Genomic DNA, 17,680 nt, shown 5'->3' on the forward strand with positions numbered 1-17,680 from the left:
AATGCCAATACCATACTGCTTTTGTGACTGTAGCTCTATAATATAATTTGAGTTCATGTATTGTGATACCTCCAGGCCAACTCTTGTTGCTCAGGATTGATTTGGCTTACTGTGGGTCTTTTATTCTTCCATATAAAATTTAAGACTCTTTTTTTTCTATTCCTTTAAAGAATATCATTAGTATTTTGATGGGGATTGCATTGATTCTGTAGATCATTTTTGGTAATATGGCCATTTTGACAATATTAATTCTACCTATCAGTAAATGAAAAGACACGCATTTTCTAAGGTTGTCTTCAATTTCTTTCTTCAGTGTTTTATAATTTTCATTGTAGAAGTCTTTTATCTTCTTAGTTAGATTTATTACTAAGTATTTTATTTGTGTGTGTGTGAATGAAGTACTTTACTTAACAGATTCATTTTCGGGATATTAGAAAGCTATTGATCGTTGTATGTTGATCTTTCTGCTACTTTGCTGAATTTGTTTATCAGATCTAGAAATCTGGTAGATGGTTTTAGGTTCTTTAGGTACAGAATCATGTCATCAACAAGCAAAAGTAGTCTGACTTCTATTTTTCCTATTTGTTTTCCTTTATTTTTCTTCTCATGACTGAGTGTTCTGACCAGAGTGTCATGTTCATGTTATTGAACATGAGTGGTGAGGGTAGACATTCTTATATTCTTTCTGATTTTAGAGAAAATAATTTCAGTTTTTCTTCATTTAGTATGACGTTAGTGTTGGATCTGTCATACATAGCCTTTATGATGGTCTTTCTATCCCCAGTTTCTCTAGTGTTTTTATCAGGAATGGGTGCTGAATTCATAAAAGGCTTTTTTTTTTTTTTTTTTTGCATCACATGATCATGTGATTTTTGTCCTAAATTCTATTTATGTGATAAATTACATTTATTGATATATATATATATATATATATATATATATATATATATATATATATATATTAAACCAACCTTATATCTCTGGTAGTGTACATTCTTCTTAAATGAGGTTGGATTTTTTTTTTAATCACTGAGCTACATCTCCAGTCCCCCCTCTCCCCCACCCTTTTTTTTTTAACTTTTTATTTTGAGACAGGGTTTCAATAAGTTGCTTAGGTCTTTGCTACATTCTTGAGGTTGGCTTTGAACTTGTGATCCTTCTGTCTCAGTCTCCTGACTATAGGCCTGCACCACCATGCCCAGTTGCTAGTGTTTTGTTAAAGATTTTGTGTCTCTGTTCATCAAGAATATTGTTCTGTAGTTTTGTTTCCTTAATGTGTCTTCAACTGATTTTGGTAGCAGGGTGGTACTGGCTTCATAGAATTTAAGAGTGTTAAGAGTGTTCTCTCCCTTTCTATTTAATGGAATAATTTGAGGAGTAGTAGTGTTCTTTAAATGTCTGGTAGAACCTAGATGAGAATCTATCTGGTCCAGGGCTTTTCTTTGTTGGAAGGCTTTTTTTTTTTTTTTTTATTGCTCAGTCTTACTGCTTGATGTTGGGTTGTTTAGGTTTTCTGTATCTACTTGGTTCAAATTGGGTATGTCACGTGTGTTTAGAAATTTGTCAGTATTTTCTAGATTTTCTGATTTATTGGAACACAAGTTTCTGAAATAATTCCTGTTGATCCTCTGGATTTCAGAAATGTCTGTTGTGAAATCTCCTTTTTTATCTCTAATATGTTGATTTGGGTCTTCTCATTATTTTGGTTAGTTTGGCTAGGAATTTATCAAACTTGTTTATTTGTTCAAAGAACCAACTCGATGTTACTTTGATCCTTTGTAATTGTTTTAATTCTCTATTTTATTAGTTTTACTTCTAACATTAATTAATATCTGTCTTTAATTTGTTTTGGAATTAGTTTGTTGCTGCTTTTGTAGGACCTTGAGATGTAGCATTAGACTATTTATTTGGGATCTTTCAGTTTCTTTGTTTTTGTTTTCATTTTTTTTATTGTGAGCACTTAAAGCTATAAACTTTCCTCTAGTACCACCTTCATAGTGTCTCAGAGATTTTGCTTTATTGTATCAATGGTATGATTTGATTCTAGGAATTTTTAGAATTTCTTCTCTCATTTTCTGAACAATCCATTCCTCATTTTTAAAAGTATTATTCAATCTCCATCTGTTTATGTGGTTTCTATGAATTTTCTTGCTGTTGATTTCTAATTTCAATCCATTGTAATCTGATAAGATACATGGGATAATATTGGTTTTTGTTTGTTTGTTTTGTATTTGCTAAGACTTTCTTGGTGTCTAAAATATGGTCTGTTTTGGAAAAGGTTCCATGGACTGCTGAGAAGAAACTATATTGAGCTATTGCTGGGGGAAATAGTCTGTCATATACACACACACACACACACACATATACACACATACATATATACACACACACATATACACATACACGCACACATATATGAACATTTGATTTATAGTTATCACTTAGGTCAGAAGTGTCTTTATTGATTTTTATGTCTGGATGACCTACCTGTCTCTTGTTGAGAGGGATATATTGAAATCACTAACTATTATTGTATTGGGGTCTATCTGGGACTTAAAGTCAAGTGTTTGTTTTTTCTTGCAGAATGCTTATTAAGCACTCTGCTAGAGTGTCTATATTAAAAAGAAGGCAGTTTGTCAACACAGGAGAATGTATATGCAGCTAATATTGTACCTTTAGATACTCAGCAGTCTTTTCCTTAGTTTTGTATTACTACTCCATTTTTGTATTACTGTCAGAGTTAAATAACATTTTAATGAAAAGAACACTAGTCTACTGCTTCTAAAATTTTATGATTAAATAGTTAAAAATTAATATAGACAATAAATTAGACTTTTCCACAGGAGAATCAAATCAGTATAAAATGGTAGAATAAAAGAATGTCTAAGAATTGGATCTAGTTCTGCTGGATCGTGAAGGATGGAGAGATTTTAGTTATGTGAGTCGGAAGAAAGCAACATTCCAAGAAAAACCATTAGAAAAATGAAGGCTTAGGGTGAAAGATGAGCATGGATTATCCAAGAACAGTGGAGATGTTTCCCTGCCCTTTTTATTTTTTATTTTGAGACAGATTTTCACTAAGTTGTTTAGAGCCTCACTAAATTGCTGAGGCTAGTCTCCAACTTGCAATCCTCTTTCCCCATCCTCTTGAGTTGCCACCATGTCTGGCAATTTAATTTTCTGCTAGTTTTTATATCATCCTTGAAAAAGTAGTCTTATTGTAGTTAGATGTGACACTCCAGTTGGGAGATCAGTGATATTTTTTAAACCACATATCTTTTGAAAATATTGATAACTGGCTAAGGGTTTGATTAATGTAATGTTCTAATACTATAACAACACGTTGTTCTAAATTGTAGTCAGGTATGAAATGCCTTATATTTTTTATTCATGAATAAGCAAAATATACCTAGCTTTATTTATAATTCACAGTGAAGTTAGACTGATCCAAAAAAGTGGATGCGGAAATTTTTCTAGATTGGGTAGATATTAGGTGAGAGCACAGATGGCTTCCTGCCTCTGTTTAGAGCATGGAATGGCTTGTTTATAGCAATCTGTCAATTTGGTAGCCTTTTAACTTGTTAATTAGACTATCCTTCTATTTCCTCCCTACATACTATTGCTACTAGGTATATCTACTTAAAAGACTTCTATCAATCCCCTTCTCAAAAAACAGCTAATAGTTTCCATTTACTAAAATTTTTTGGATAGGCATTCTAGGATCTTTGTAGTCTAATTCCAAACTTTTCATAGTCTTATCTCTCAATTTCTAGTTATTGCAGACAAATGATTGATCTGTATCTCCAAAATAGTTCTTTCATTTTCTTGTCTCCAGGGCCTTATACTAAAGTGACTGTCTTCCATTCCCACTTGGCAAAATCCCTTGTGTTCTGAAACACTAATGGCAGCATCAGGGATTCCTTGATAATTCAATTCAAAAGGTGGTTGTTTCTTCTTTCATGTCCAGAATAAGGACTCAAAAAATTATTACTTGCTTCCTCCTGGTTCTGGTAGCATCTGAATTGTGAATATTATACCATAACTTATTACTTTCTGGGAGCTATTTATAAGTACATCGTTTCAATCAGATTGTGAATCAGATTGGAAACTGGGACAGTGTGTAGTTCTTCTTATTGGTAAAATAGATTTGAAATCTTTCCTCACTTCATAGGCTAACTATGAGGATTAATACCTGGAGCTTTGAGGGTACTCATAGTTGAGACAGCCCAATTAAGGATGGTTCCTCTTCTTGTTTAGTGGGAGTTCCTTCAGCATTCTCCTGTAGTCTTTTAAGAACTTCTTGCTTTTGACACATACAGAAAAGACCAAGGTTGTCTTGTGTTTTCCCTGCTCCAGGACTTGAGTCAGCCATTTCTATGAGTTCTGGTTCCCTTTAATGGTTAATGAATTCTGAAAGCAAAGTCTGGGTACCACTGATTCTAGGACTTTTCAGTGGACATAGCTACAAAAAAAAGAAAAAATTAAATCACGAGTTTACATTGATATTGATAGGCCTTTGTTTTCTTAAATTAATTTTGTTTTTTATTTCTATTTCTCTTCTCTTATGCTGAAAATATTTATTGCCAATAACAGTAATATTTTTTTTTTATTTTTATACAATGATTATATAAACTAGTTTGACAACTATAGAACAGTATTCCTGGTGGTAAACCTATCCACGCAAATTCAGGATTTCTTTACAGTTCTTTTTCAACATACAGAAATGATAATGAAGAATTTCCAACATACAAAAAAGTAGAAAAATTATACTGTGGGGACCTACATGCTTGCCACATGGATTGTATAATTAATATTTTGCTGTATTTGCTTTTTTTCCTTATCTTATATCTCTTTCTCTATCCTCCCATCACTTCATCTTACTTTTTTACAATGCAATTAAAAATTACATTCTTTACAGTTCTTGTCTATGTGGTGTGTGTACATGTACATATGTGCATATTTGTGAGTATATACATATACATACATGTGTGTCAACATAGAACAGGCAACTATTCAAAAATTACTTAAAATAATCTTTGTCTCTCTGTATTAATTTCATAAACTGAGTTATTTCTGTTTGTGTTTTACTTCTTTTCTCTTTGAATTAATTGCATTTTGGGGATATGTCCTGTTTCCATGTACTCCTTCCCAATTCCCAATAGTTCTTGCTTCTGTTTCCCTCAAGAGGCCGCCAGTCTTTTGATTATTTTCGACCATATGTTTATTTTGCCTGTTCTGCAGCATAGTGTAAATGGAATGTTTCAACATAGTACTTGTGAAATTGGTCACGTATGTTATTTTTTCCCCTCTTTATTGATAAGTATTGTTTTACTATGTGTATATTCCATAGTGCCACTCCCTTTTCTCAGTTTTGACTCTTTTCCAATTACTACCTGCTTTAGGGCACTTGCAGTTCTTTTCAAGTAGTTATTTTTAAAATAGTTTTTCTATTATATTGTTTTCTGAAGGAGGATTTCTTCAATCTGAGCTACTTTTCTCAGCAAGAGAAACAATAAGAGAGGTAAACAGAGAGCCTACATCCTGGGAACAAATTTTTACCCCTCACACTTCAGATAGAGCCCTAATATCCAGAATATACAAAGAACTCAAAAAATTAAAAATAAGATAACAAACAACCCAATCAACAAATGGGCCAAGGACCTGAACAGACACTTCACAGAGGAGGACATACAATCAATCAACAAGTACATGAAAAAATGCTCACCATCTCTAGCAGTCAGAGAAATGCAAATCAAAACCACCCTAAGATACCATCTCACTCCAGTAAGATTGGCAGCCATTATGAATTCAAACAACAACAAGTGTTGGCGAGGATGTGGGGAAAAGGGTACACTTGTACATTGCTGGTGGGACTGCAAATTGGTAAGGCCAATCTGGAAAGCAGTATGGAGATACTTGGGAAAGCTGGGAATGGATCCACCATTTGACCCAGCTATCGCCCTCCTCAAACTATTCCCTGAGGATCTTAAAAGAGGGTACTATAGGGATACTGCCACATCAATGATCATAGCGGCACAATTCACAATAGCTAGACTGTGGAACCAACCTAGATGCCCTTCAATAGATGAATGGATAAAAAAAATGTGGCATCTATACACAATGGAGTACTACGCAGCAATAAAAAATGACAAAATCATAGAATTTGCAGGGAAATGGATGGCATTAGAGCAGATTATGCTAAGCGAAGCTAGCCAATCCTTAAAAAACAAATGCCAAATGTCTTCTTTGATATAAAGAGAGCAACTAAGAACAGAACAGGAAGGAAGAACATGAGGAAAAGATTAACATTAAACAAAGACGAGTGGGGGGAGAGAAAGGGAGAGAGAAGGGAAAGCATATGGAAATGGTAGGAGACCCTCAATGTTACACAAAATTACATAGACGAGGATGTGAGGGGAAAGGGGGGGGGAACAAGGGAGAGAATTGAACAACAGCAGATGAAGTAGAGAGGGATGATGGGAGGGGAGGGGAGGGGGGATAGTAGGGGAAAGGAAAGGTAGCAGAATACAACAGTCACTAATATGCCATTATGTAAAAATGTGAGTGTGTAACCGATGTGATTCTGCAATTTGTATTTGGGGTAAAAATGGGAGTTCATAACCCAATTGAGTCAAATGTATGAAAGATGATATGTCATGAGCTTTGTAATGTTTTGAACAACCAATAAAAAAAAAGAGAGAGAGAGTAGTCACCTAACTCTTTCCATAGGTAAGGCCTCCATGAGCTTGCTTTGATGGTTTCAGATGGTAGTTTCCCCATTATGTATAAATTGATGCTTGATAGTAGTCTCTGTTTTTTAGTTATATCCTCAGTATAAACTATAGGTGATTTTGTTTTCCTTATTTATCTGAAGGCTTTTGTAGAATGAGTAAAGAGAATCAGATTTTGATGGCCACCACTATTTTACAAGAACTGGCAAGTCAAACTCTGATCACTTTGGCAAATGATCTAGTGCCTCTTCTGTGTCAGCCCAAAGATAAAGACTTGGGCCAAAAATCCCGGTAATTCTTTTATTTGTGTAATATTTTAAAGAAAGACATATGATACATTTAAAATATGAAGTCGTGGAGTAGCTCTGCGAGCTAGATATTTTCCCCATTTTATAAATAAGGCTAATAAAGTTAAGAGGTTAACAGCAACTTGTGAACATAACCAGTAGTTAATGCCTGAAATCCAAACCTAAGGCTTGAGTCCAGATCCTACTGTTTGTTCCATCAAAATGACCATATCCTTATTTCAGTTTATTCAACAGTAGTACTCATTCACTAGTGCCATAGAAAGCACTGAGCTGTAGAACAGATATTTTGTTACACAGCAAAAAAAACAAAAAATAGATGGACCGAAAAATCCCCCTATACTCACAGATCTTACATTTTAGCAATATCATCTATCCATCCATCTCCCCTACCCCACCCAATCCATCTCTTGTTGACTTAAATTCTGAAATGCTTTATTTGGCTTTGTAAAAATAATGCTAATTAGGGGCTGGGGATAGCTCAGCATTAGAGCGCTTGCCTCTCACATGTGAGGCACTGGGTTTGATCCTCAGCACCATATAAAAATAAATAAATAAAGATATTGTGTCTATCTTTAAAAAAATGCTAATTAGAGTCATTTATAGGACTTAATTATGTGTGTTGTTCAACATAATTGTGATGTTTTGAATAATGCTAAAATAATCTTGCAAGTTTTATGAGATGACTGTACTTGGTTTTTATACTTCAGTTTCCTAGTTTATTGCTTTTGTACTATAAATTAAAAAGTGTAGATTGGAAGTTAAAAATTATGTTAGTAGTTCTATAATGAAACATGCATTTGCAAACATTATTGTTTTAAAACATATCACATTTGGAGTAGAATTTAAGATATTTCTGAAGCTATTAATTTATACCACATGGTTTTAAGAAAGGTTAAAATTCCATGCTAAGATTTCTGTTTTCTGTTTTCACTTACTTGTATAAAAAGTGAAGGATTTTATGACCTCTTTTCAAATAATAGAATACCATTTAGAATTCTTTAAGTATTAAATTATGAAAATGTAAAATACTTTTATCATTGTGCTATTTCTCATTATAACTTGTTAATTTTAAATTCCCTTATGTAACAATAAGTAGGATAATCTGTATTTACTCAGTCAGTTTTAACACAGATATTTGAGCAACAAAGTGGCAGATTGGCACCCTCTTTTGGTCATTTTATTTACCTACAGGCAGAAATATAAGTAATAAAATACAATTAAAAATTTGTCTTTTATATGTTGATCTTATAAGTTAGCATTTACAGGCCTCACCAAAATCATGCCTCAAACTAGGTTCATATGAATAAAGCACACTATTATTTATTTGTGAATTCTTTTAGTAATTTGTGGTTATTTGCTTTTTCCTCAGGCTGGCTCTCTAATCATAGAATTCAGAATTGGCATTAACATTGCAGATTTTCTAACAAGTATTTATTTAACTGTAGCAAACTGAACTGCAGCGGCACATTATTAAACAGATAATGTTTAACAATTTTATTGTGAATTTGGATTAATTAGAAAAATATCACCTTTTAGAGCCCTTAATAACAGTTTGGGGAATTATTTGAATTGAAAATAAAGTTAAGCTTCAGAAAATTGAGGCTGAGTTCTCCTCCTCTCATATTTTTTAAATCCAGAAAATTATTCTGTAAGATTATATGGTTAATTTGATTTATATTATAGTTTGATTATATTTGTGTATAATATGTTTGCTGTGAATGCTCCTGGAAATGCCTATGCATATAATTTATAATTGCAGGGAAGAAAGCTGTACTCTGCCAGGTGGTTGGGTAGTTTGGAGAGGGAATTTTTCTTCTTGTAAATATTCAGCAAGTTTTCTTTTTGGTGGTTGTAGTATTTCAGAATTTCACATGCCTGCCAAAGCCTCAAATGTAATCCAATTTAATAATGCCTAATGGATCTCAACTCCAGCAAAATATAGACCTACTCCATAAACTTTAGGTGCCACCATTTTAGAGCTTCCTTGCATTTTTTCACTGAAATAAATATTTTAAGAATTTTTATTATGTATTGCTCATATAAAAGCTGACTTTTAAAGTTATTGCTTACAAATGCCAGACAACCATATTTGTGTAGCATTTTTGTACCAGTTTGAGGACACTGAGATTTGTGTTTTGATTCCTAGTGGTCCTTTTAGTATGTTATTTCTCTAAAATATATAATGAACTCCTCAGATGAACTTTTCACCACATGATGAAGCAATAAGCATGATATTCTTTAACACATTTTAATGTCAAACTCGACTTTTAAATTTGTGATTCAAAGAAACATTATTTTGAAATAGAGTACTGATATTTTTAACTACATAAATTCCCAAAATATCAGGCATGAGCATAAAGTAATTAGATGGGATTCTGAGAATATATGACTTTAAATCTACTATATTATTTTAATCATACATAGGGTATGATTCTATTAAATGTCCCATGTAAACTTAACAGCTTAAAACATGTCAGTATATTATTTTAGCTCATTTGGACTATATGCCAACTCTGATACTTTTATGTTTAATCCATAAAGGGAGTAAAAAAGTAAAATGATATATTTTATCTACAAATTGGATGCATGATATGAATAAATAGTCCTTTTAATAAGCCTGCTGAGGGCAATGAGTTGTGTGATCCTCTTCTAAAAATTAAATAACTTTCCACTTCAAATTCCTACCCAATTTTTTCCCAGAAACTCTTAGAATCAAACAGTATTCAAATGGAATACTGTTTTCATCATATATTTGAATTACCTTATTAGCTGACAGTTAATTGACAATCAAGTTGAACAGGGACAAAAATAATACAAAAATACTCTTAGAAGTATTGCCTTAGAAATGGAATACTAACTCAATAAAACTCTCCTACTTAAAAAACAAAAGAAATGGAATACTAATCTGTAAATGCAGGTTATTAGGGAAAAGGATATTGGGGAAATATTTAAGGATTGGGAGTTGTTATGATCTAGTAGGAGTTAACTATTATCGATTTTGAAGGTTTTTAATGATAGTATATTCTTAATTATATTTGCAAATGTCTTATATTCCCAGAATATTATTTGAAACTTTTTTCTATTGGCATAGTCAGACTTTTCTCTCCACATTTTATTCTCTCTATAGAGTTATCGTCTTCCTTTTTCAATTTATTATTTGCCCTAGTATATACTTGGTTCTTTGACATTTAGAAGAAGTAAAATATGATATTGACTGCATATAAACATAGCACAGAGTAATTTCTGGATATTTTTCAGATTCTGTAAAGATGAGCGAGGTATTCTTTTGAGTAGCACATCATGTGATTGAGAAGTATGTTAACTTTTTCAAGCCACTATACTTAGTAAGCTAGAAATGTAATTTATGGAATAGTCATTTCCAGGTAATGGGGACCTGGACACATATTGTTTATCTCATTTACAAATGCAACAAAAGAGTTTCATTTTAGAGAGACCAGTATACAATCATCAAGGAATACAAAGTTTATATGAAAAAGAGAATGGTTCTATGTATTTCTCTTAATAATTGTTAGTTGTTGACTAAATATCTTGAAGAAGTTTCAGTCAAATAGTTTACATTAACAAAGTGATTATTCATAGGTATGTATTTTAATATTTAGGCATTTTTAAAAGGTTTTTTGAAACAGTTGCTTATTAGAAAAGTTTTTTTGTTTATTAGAATTTTTCTTTTGACAGTGATATGAATTCTGAAAGTAAAGAAAGAACAGCTTGCAAAGGAAAGGTTGCCATATCAGGTATGCTATATTTATATTGCTGAATACATTGTATTAAATAACTAGAGTTGATGAGTTTTTATTCTTGATTTCCAGTCTCTTCATTTTACTTTTCATACATGTATCTGAATATTTGATATAAATCTATTTTAATCATTATGCTCTACATTTGAATAGAACTTTACTGTGTGGGAAAAAAAATGTTTCAGGAGCTGGTCTGGGGATGTAATTGAGAGGTACAGTACTTGCCTGACATGTGCAAGGAAGCCCTGGCTTCCATCCTAACAGTGCGCATGTATACACACACACACACACACACACATAAAAGAAGAAGAAGAAAGAATGAAAGACACCCTCCGCCTCAAAAAAGTCTCATATATTACATATATTGTACACTTTTCTCCTTGGGGCAGCCTTGTAAAATAGGTAGGATAATTATTCTCATTTTCTATAGATTCAGAGGTTAAGTGACTTGCTGTTAAGTGGCAGAGCTGGGCTGCAAACTCAAATTGATTGATACCATTCCTTTTCTGTTTTAATGATTGTCTAAACCAAGAGTTTCATGGGGTTGGAACTGTTTATTTTGTTTATCATTTTAGACTCATAAACTAACTGGTATAGTGCTTGGTGCATAGAAATTGCTCAGTGAAATTCATTGAATGGATGACTCTTGTTGCCTGTAGGATGAAGACCAAACTTTTCCCTGTTTTCCTTTCTGACCCACTTCTTTTTCTTAGCCACATCTTCCATTACTCCTATACAGAAGCCATTTGCTTTAAGCAGACATTTCTCCTGTTTTTGACACACACTATGTGGCAGACACCTAATTGACTTGTGAAATAATTAAATTTTCTTCAACATATTTGTTCAACTACAAACCCTCCCCTGTTAGAAATGTTTCCTTTGAGTTAAATGCAGTTAAGAGACCTTTTACCACTAGATGGCACTTATGCTGTGTAGTCTCAGTTTCTTCAAGTGTTAAGGAAACTGTAAGACAATGGTGATGCCTCAGATTAAGTGAATACATGACTGACTCATGTGTATACTGTTAAGAAAATGCACTTTTACAAATATTATCTCATCAGTACATTTTGGAAACAATAGGACCTCTATCAGTCCTTAAGAAATAACTGGTTTATTTCCTTGGCCAAAAGCATTGTATTAGGGAGTCTGCTGCTACGTTTCAGCCCCTGCCACTTAAAGAACTGTTTTCCATTTCCAGCTTCACCACTCACTTTATGGCTAAACAGACATTATCATCCAGGAAGAAAAGACCTGCACTTTATTTAGGACATTTTTGGCTAAAATCAGAAATTTCCAGCAGCTAAGCAAAAAAAATTTCAAAAAAAGAATTAAACTATATTGAGAAATCTGTTGCTTGTTTTATAGTTATTTATATTCATGTTGTCATCTTTCAGATTGTAAGACTGACATGAAACATGTTTTATATCTCCTTGTATCCTTTAGCTGCCAAACATTACAATTATATAATAGTACTCTAAGTTTAAACATTTTAATCTTAATAAATATGATAGATGTTTGAAGGGGATTTTCTATAAATACTTAAATCATAATCCTTGTTTCGCTTCTAATATGGCACTATTCACTATAAAAATGAGATATATTAAATTGCTATTGAACATTCAAATTCCATGATAGATTCAACATTTATTGTCATTTCATAGACTGCTGCAATTCATGATATTAGAATTAACTATATATTTAGAAGGGAGACTAAATTAAAGCATTTAAAATAAAAGAACAAAACCTTCATGACTACAGACATTCACATATCTGAACTTATTTATGCATGTGTTCCTTCTTTCAAAAGATAATTTTAAATTAAATTAAAGAACCAAAACTCTCAAGAGATGGAATATATAGGTAATTTTATCTTAACCTAGACTAAATTACGTCTTGTATGTATATTTATAAAAACAATGAACTAAAAAACAAATTCACCTTTGTAATTCCATTTTCTCTTGCCATGGGCATGAAAATGTGACTTTTATTTTGGCCAAAATAAATTTGCAGCAAAGTTTCATAATGTTTCTGAGATTACTTTCATAGTCAGGAGACAACTGGATTTTCCATTTTCACTTCACCACTCACTGGCCAGATCTCTATAAATGTAAAAAGAATAATAGGCTTATCCTGATTCTTTCTGCTGAGCACCAAATAATAACACTGTGGTAATTGTCTCACCTTTTTTACTAACTACTCGTTCAATGACTAAACCAAATCAATTTTCTAGTATCTCAATTTTTCCTTTAGAAAATATCTTTAATAGACTTCAAGGATCTGATACTTTTAAGTTAACTATCCTAATTTGACTCTCTTGGTTTATTAACTAAATTTCTATGAAGACTTAAGAAAAACAAAGGTAAGAATATTCTAAATTAAAATGGAGTCAACCATTGCAAGAATCTGGAAGGAACTTCCTTCAGTGAAGCTGAATTAGGAAACATAGTTAATGTGTTATACATTCTTTGTTGTCTCAACAGTACATGACCACCTAGGAAATCGATAAGAAATGTCTACCTTAAGGAGCTTACATAGATAGGCCTGGGAAAGGGCGAGATTGACCCACAGGCTATGGGTATACAGCAAAGGAAGTCAGGGTCCATATTCTTTCCATGATAGTGTAAATAGTTAATCCTACCCAGAGTAAGAACAGCTGCGAACAAGAACAGTTATGAAATGAAATGAGTCAGCAACTGTGGTCAAGCAAGAGTGGGCTCTTTGACAGGACATTAGCTAAATAATAATTATAAAATAATAAAATCATTCCCATTAAAATCAAGAACAAAATAACACCATTTTGGAAATTCTGGCTAAAATAATAAAAGATGAAACTATTGAAAATGAATAGACAGATTGAATATTTGAAGATAATGGATTGCAGACCTAAAAAACCTAAGGGAATTTACTGAAACACTATTTGAATTAATAATTCAGTAAAAAGTGGCTGGATTTAAGATAAATATAAAAAAATGGCAATTTCTCTCAAAACCAGAAATAGCTGACTAAAAAATATAATGGCAAAAAAGATCTACTTTACAATGAAAATAACAAAAAACAAAACTATTAAATATATAATGATAACCTTTGTTAAAATGTAACAGTAAATATACTACTGTATGTAAAGACAAACTGTTATTAAGTTTTTAGTTTTCCAAGTTAATATGGATAATAGAATATAGAACTAATGAAACACTTGGGAAGAAAATTCATATAATGAAATTAGCATAAAATGCTTCCAAAAAAACCTATTTCTGAAGTAGAATATAAAGGAACAATAGTTATAATATTATGGTATTGATTTTAGGACATTTAGTAATTGATAAATGATTTAATTGAATCCATAAAGTGGATAGCCCGGCAACATTTGTTCAGAATGGCATGTCTAATAAATATAACATCATAAATCAGTGAGGAAGAAAAGGGCATATATGTAGAGCCAGAACAATTATTCTTATAAGAATGTTTGTATTTTCACCTCACATGCTTCAGAGTTTCACACATATAAAATAGCTTTTAAGAGTACAAACTCGGCTGGGCATATAATAGCACACACTTCTAATTCCAGAGACTGTGGAGCCTAAAGCAGTAGGATTGCAAGTTCAGGGCCAGCCTAGGCAAGACCCCATCTCAAAATAAAAAGGTTTAGGAATATGGCTCAGTGGTAGGGCACCCTTGAATTCCATTTCTAGTACCACAAAAATAAATAAATAAGCATGTAAATAATTAGTCCATGTACAAATCATAAAAAGTAACTAGAAAATTTGCTGTTAAATAATACATTTCATTTTGGTTTCAGTGGTCAGAATCTGTCATAGAATTCAGAAGTTCAGGTCACTGTAATAAATAAAACTTACTGAATTATTACTTGTCATTTTCCACCTTATTTGTAGATGTTCGAATACCACTAATGTGGAAAGACTCTGATCACTTCAGCAGCAAAGAACGTATGTAAGATTTTAATTTGTAATTGAGAAGTTACCTTTAGTGTATAAATAAATTGACGTCATTTGACAGAATAACCAGAATCTTGTTGAACTGTTTTCTGATTTTTGATATAAATATGTTCCTTTTTACTAATTAAGATATGATGCACAGCAAATGTAATATTTAGTTGTTTATCAGAACCTGTGCAAGGATAGTAACTAATGGGTTCAGGGTGGTGAGACAGTAAGGAAAATGTGGAACTAAAAAAAAAAAAAAATGTTCACAGAATAAAGGTAAAGGCAACATTTCTTTGACTAGAATCCAGGAGATCTTTTCTGCTTTATTTTGTTACTTCAGATTATTTAACAGGATGTAATAAAGGAAGATTTTTAGCTTGATCTAATGTTTTTTCTTCTTCAGCATTTTATGACTTTATATGGTCTTCACAAATCTTCGTATTGCTTAGGTCATGGAAATTAACCTCAAATGATTTCTTGTTGTTAGAGGCAAAGAGAAAAGATGTGATAATCCTTTATCTTTTTGTCTATTGTGATGGCTTTGTTCCTCATACTTGAAAAACTGAATCATATTGAGCATAATTAGTTTTATATGAAGAATTTAAAATCAGTTTAGTGTTTGTTATTCAATTAGGAAATATAATTTATTTTTCAAAGGAATGCATGTGGGAATTAAGTAAATCTGATTTCTGTAGAGAATAAGTTTTTCTAAAGAGCTGGTTTCTCAATAATGAGGATTTAGCCCTTTAATCACCTAATACTTTATAACATCACCAAATTAAAAGGCCCAGCAGCTATGTCTTTTGTGTTCCCATGTCTACTTTTAATTAATTTATTTATTTTTTGTGGTTTCCTCCCTTGCTTTTAGTTTGGTGGAAAATGTTTTGCTGTTGTTAATGTGTCTACTCTTAACCTCTTCTAATAAAAAACATTTTTTTCTTAAATAAACTTGGAGACCAAAATGACAGAAGTGATAGCGTATACATAACAATAAATTCATTATTAATTAAGAGTTAAGAGTTTTCTGGTAATAAAGTTCATGATTTTGGTTGTTTCTTTAGCCTGCTGATAGTCCTTTAGAGTTCTTTATGTTTAACTTAATTTTTTAATACTCTTTGGTTTAAAGATGTTTGTTAGTTGAGTAAGGTATTACTGTATACTGACAGAATAGCTATTAAAAAGGTTAAAGGTTACAATATACAATGTATGAAAATTAGAATCTATTAACAAATATTTAAGCTGATACTTTTCATTTTCAAGATGATTTTAAGACAATGTTAATATTTCTTGTATGTATTGCTGCTTAAAATGTTGTCTTCTATAGGATCACAGCGCTATGCCATTTTTTGTTTATTCAAAATGGGAGCTGAAGTTTTTGATACTGACATGGTGATTGTGGATAAAACAATCACAGATATATGTTTTGAAAATGTAACAATATTGTAAGTATCTTTAATCTTCAAAGAATGAAAGTATCTATGAAGATTTTTTCTTTCTGGGTTGGTTTGTTTGTTTGTTTTCTTAAAGAATTTTAGTTTGGGAGCCTTTGGATGAAGGTCTATTTATTGGGTCATTGTAGTCTTACTTTATTCAAAATGAGGCCATTTTTTCATATGCAAATTTATGATGTAAAATAAAATGGAAATCTTATAATGAATATTAGCAGTGAATATTTGACTCATTGGATATGATAAATTTTAAAACATTTTATAGTAAATATATTTCCATTATTGACTAAACTATGACTAGAATGGAATTTCACTTAGTATTGTTTGATATAGAGTGAATTTGAACATAAAACAGACTCTTCTATCTCAATAAGAAATTTAATTACAGAAATACAAAAAACAGTAAAACAGATTCATTTATAAGATATTCCTGAAATATGAATCATAAGAAAAACCACTCTGGTAAATTTGGGGGTGTTCTTTTTCTTATGGTGCGCTTCTTTCATATACTCCCAAACAATAAAAAAAAAAATGGGTGATCCTCAGGGCTGTTTTTATTGCCCCTGCTCTTTTACAGGCTCTTTTTATTGTGGTCATAATATAGAACCAGAAAGAACACATCACGTAGCTATAGAAATAATTTTTAACCAACATAAGTTTTTCCTGCCGTCTTTCAAATTGGCCTAAATTAGTATGGGATTTGTGTTTATTTTAGGCTTTCAAAGATTCTATCTTCATATATTAATGTTAATATCTACTGAACTATTAAGATAAAATCAATATACATGGTTTCTGCCATTTTCAGCTGTAGAGCTTCAGCTGAGAATTCAGAGGACTAGTTTTGCCACTCAGATCTAACATTAGAAAGACTACGGCAAACCATATTTTGTGGCTTCTGGTCCAGTGTCCCAAAATAATTGTAGAGTGCAGAAAAATAAAATGTATTGTTCTGAGTTATTAGTAGTAACGCAGGTCTTTTTATAAGCTGTATTAAACCAAAGGAATTTATTTAGGGTCCCTCTCCTCCCAAACAACCCCTAATACTTAGATAATTGAGGCTAAATTTTTTCCCTAGTTATCTAAATATATTTATTTCCATTATCAACTATTGTTAAGAAATTTTTTTTCTGACAAAATTATCCTGTTAATGGGACTCTTTTCTTCACATCACTTTGCTATTGTTTATTTTTACCACAAAGCCAAAAATCAGACTGTTTTTCAAGGGTTCAAGAACAATATGAATTACTTGGGAAGAAAACACATGATTTATAATTTTTTAAAAATTCTGTAAATATTTAAAATTGTTCTAAAAATAACTGCTGACAAATGTTCTAAATGTTTAAAAATGTGCTTTTGGTTATGATGATTGTTTTTAATAAGTATTCAATATTTATGAAGCTCTGGTTTTCCTCTAAATATTGACATTTGTTAGTCATTACCAGGAATACTGTATGTTTAGAAGCTGCCAAATAATAAACTATAAAAATATCTGGA

General features: G+C 31.7%; 1 protein-coding gene across 1 annotated transcript in view; it reads left to right on the top strand.

Moving 5' to 3' along the window:
- The window catches only part of Rtkn2 (rhotekin 2), a 75,048-nt gene that overhangs the window by 16,444 nt on the left and 40,924 nt on the right, over positions 1-17,680 (top strand). Inside the window, exons 3-5 of the mRNA XM_046419866.2 lie at positions 10,736-10,794; positions 14,688-14,741; positions 16,063-16,180. Of these exons, the coding sequence (XP_046275822.1) occupies positions 10,736-10,794; positions 14,688-14,741; positions 16,063-16,180 (231 nt within the window). The remainder of the gene's footprint in view (positions 1-10,735; positions 10,795-14,687; positions 14,742-16,062; positions 16,181-17,680) is intronic.

This window comes from Marmota monax, unplaced genomic scaffold, assembly GCF_021218885.2.
Source record: "Marmota monax isolate L192 unplaced genomic scaffold, Marmota_monax_Labrador192_F-V1.1 WCK01_AAM20220418_F8-fsc00019, whole genome shotgun sequence".
Classification (NCBI taxonomy): Eukaryota; Metazoa; Chordata; class Mammalia; order Rodentia; family Sciuridae; genus Marmota; species Marmota monax.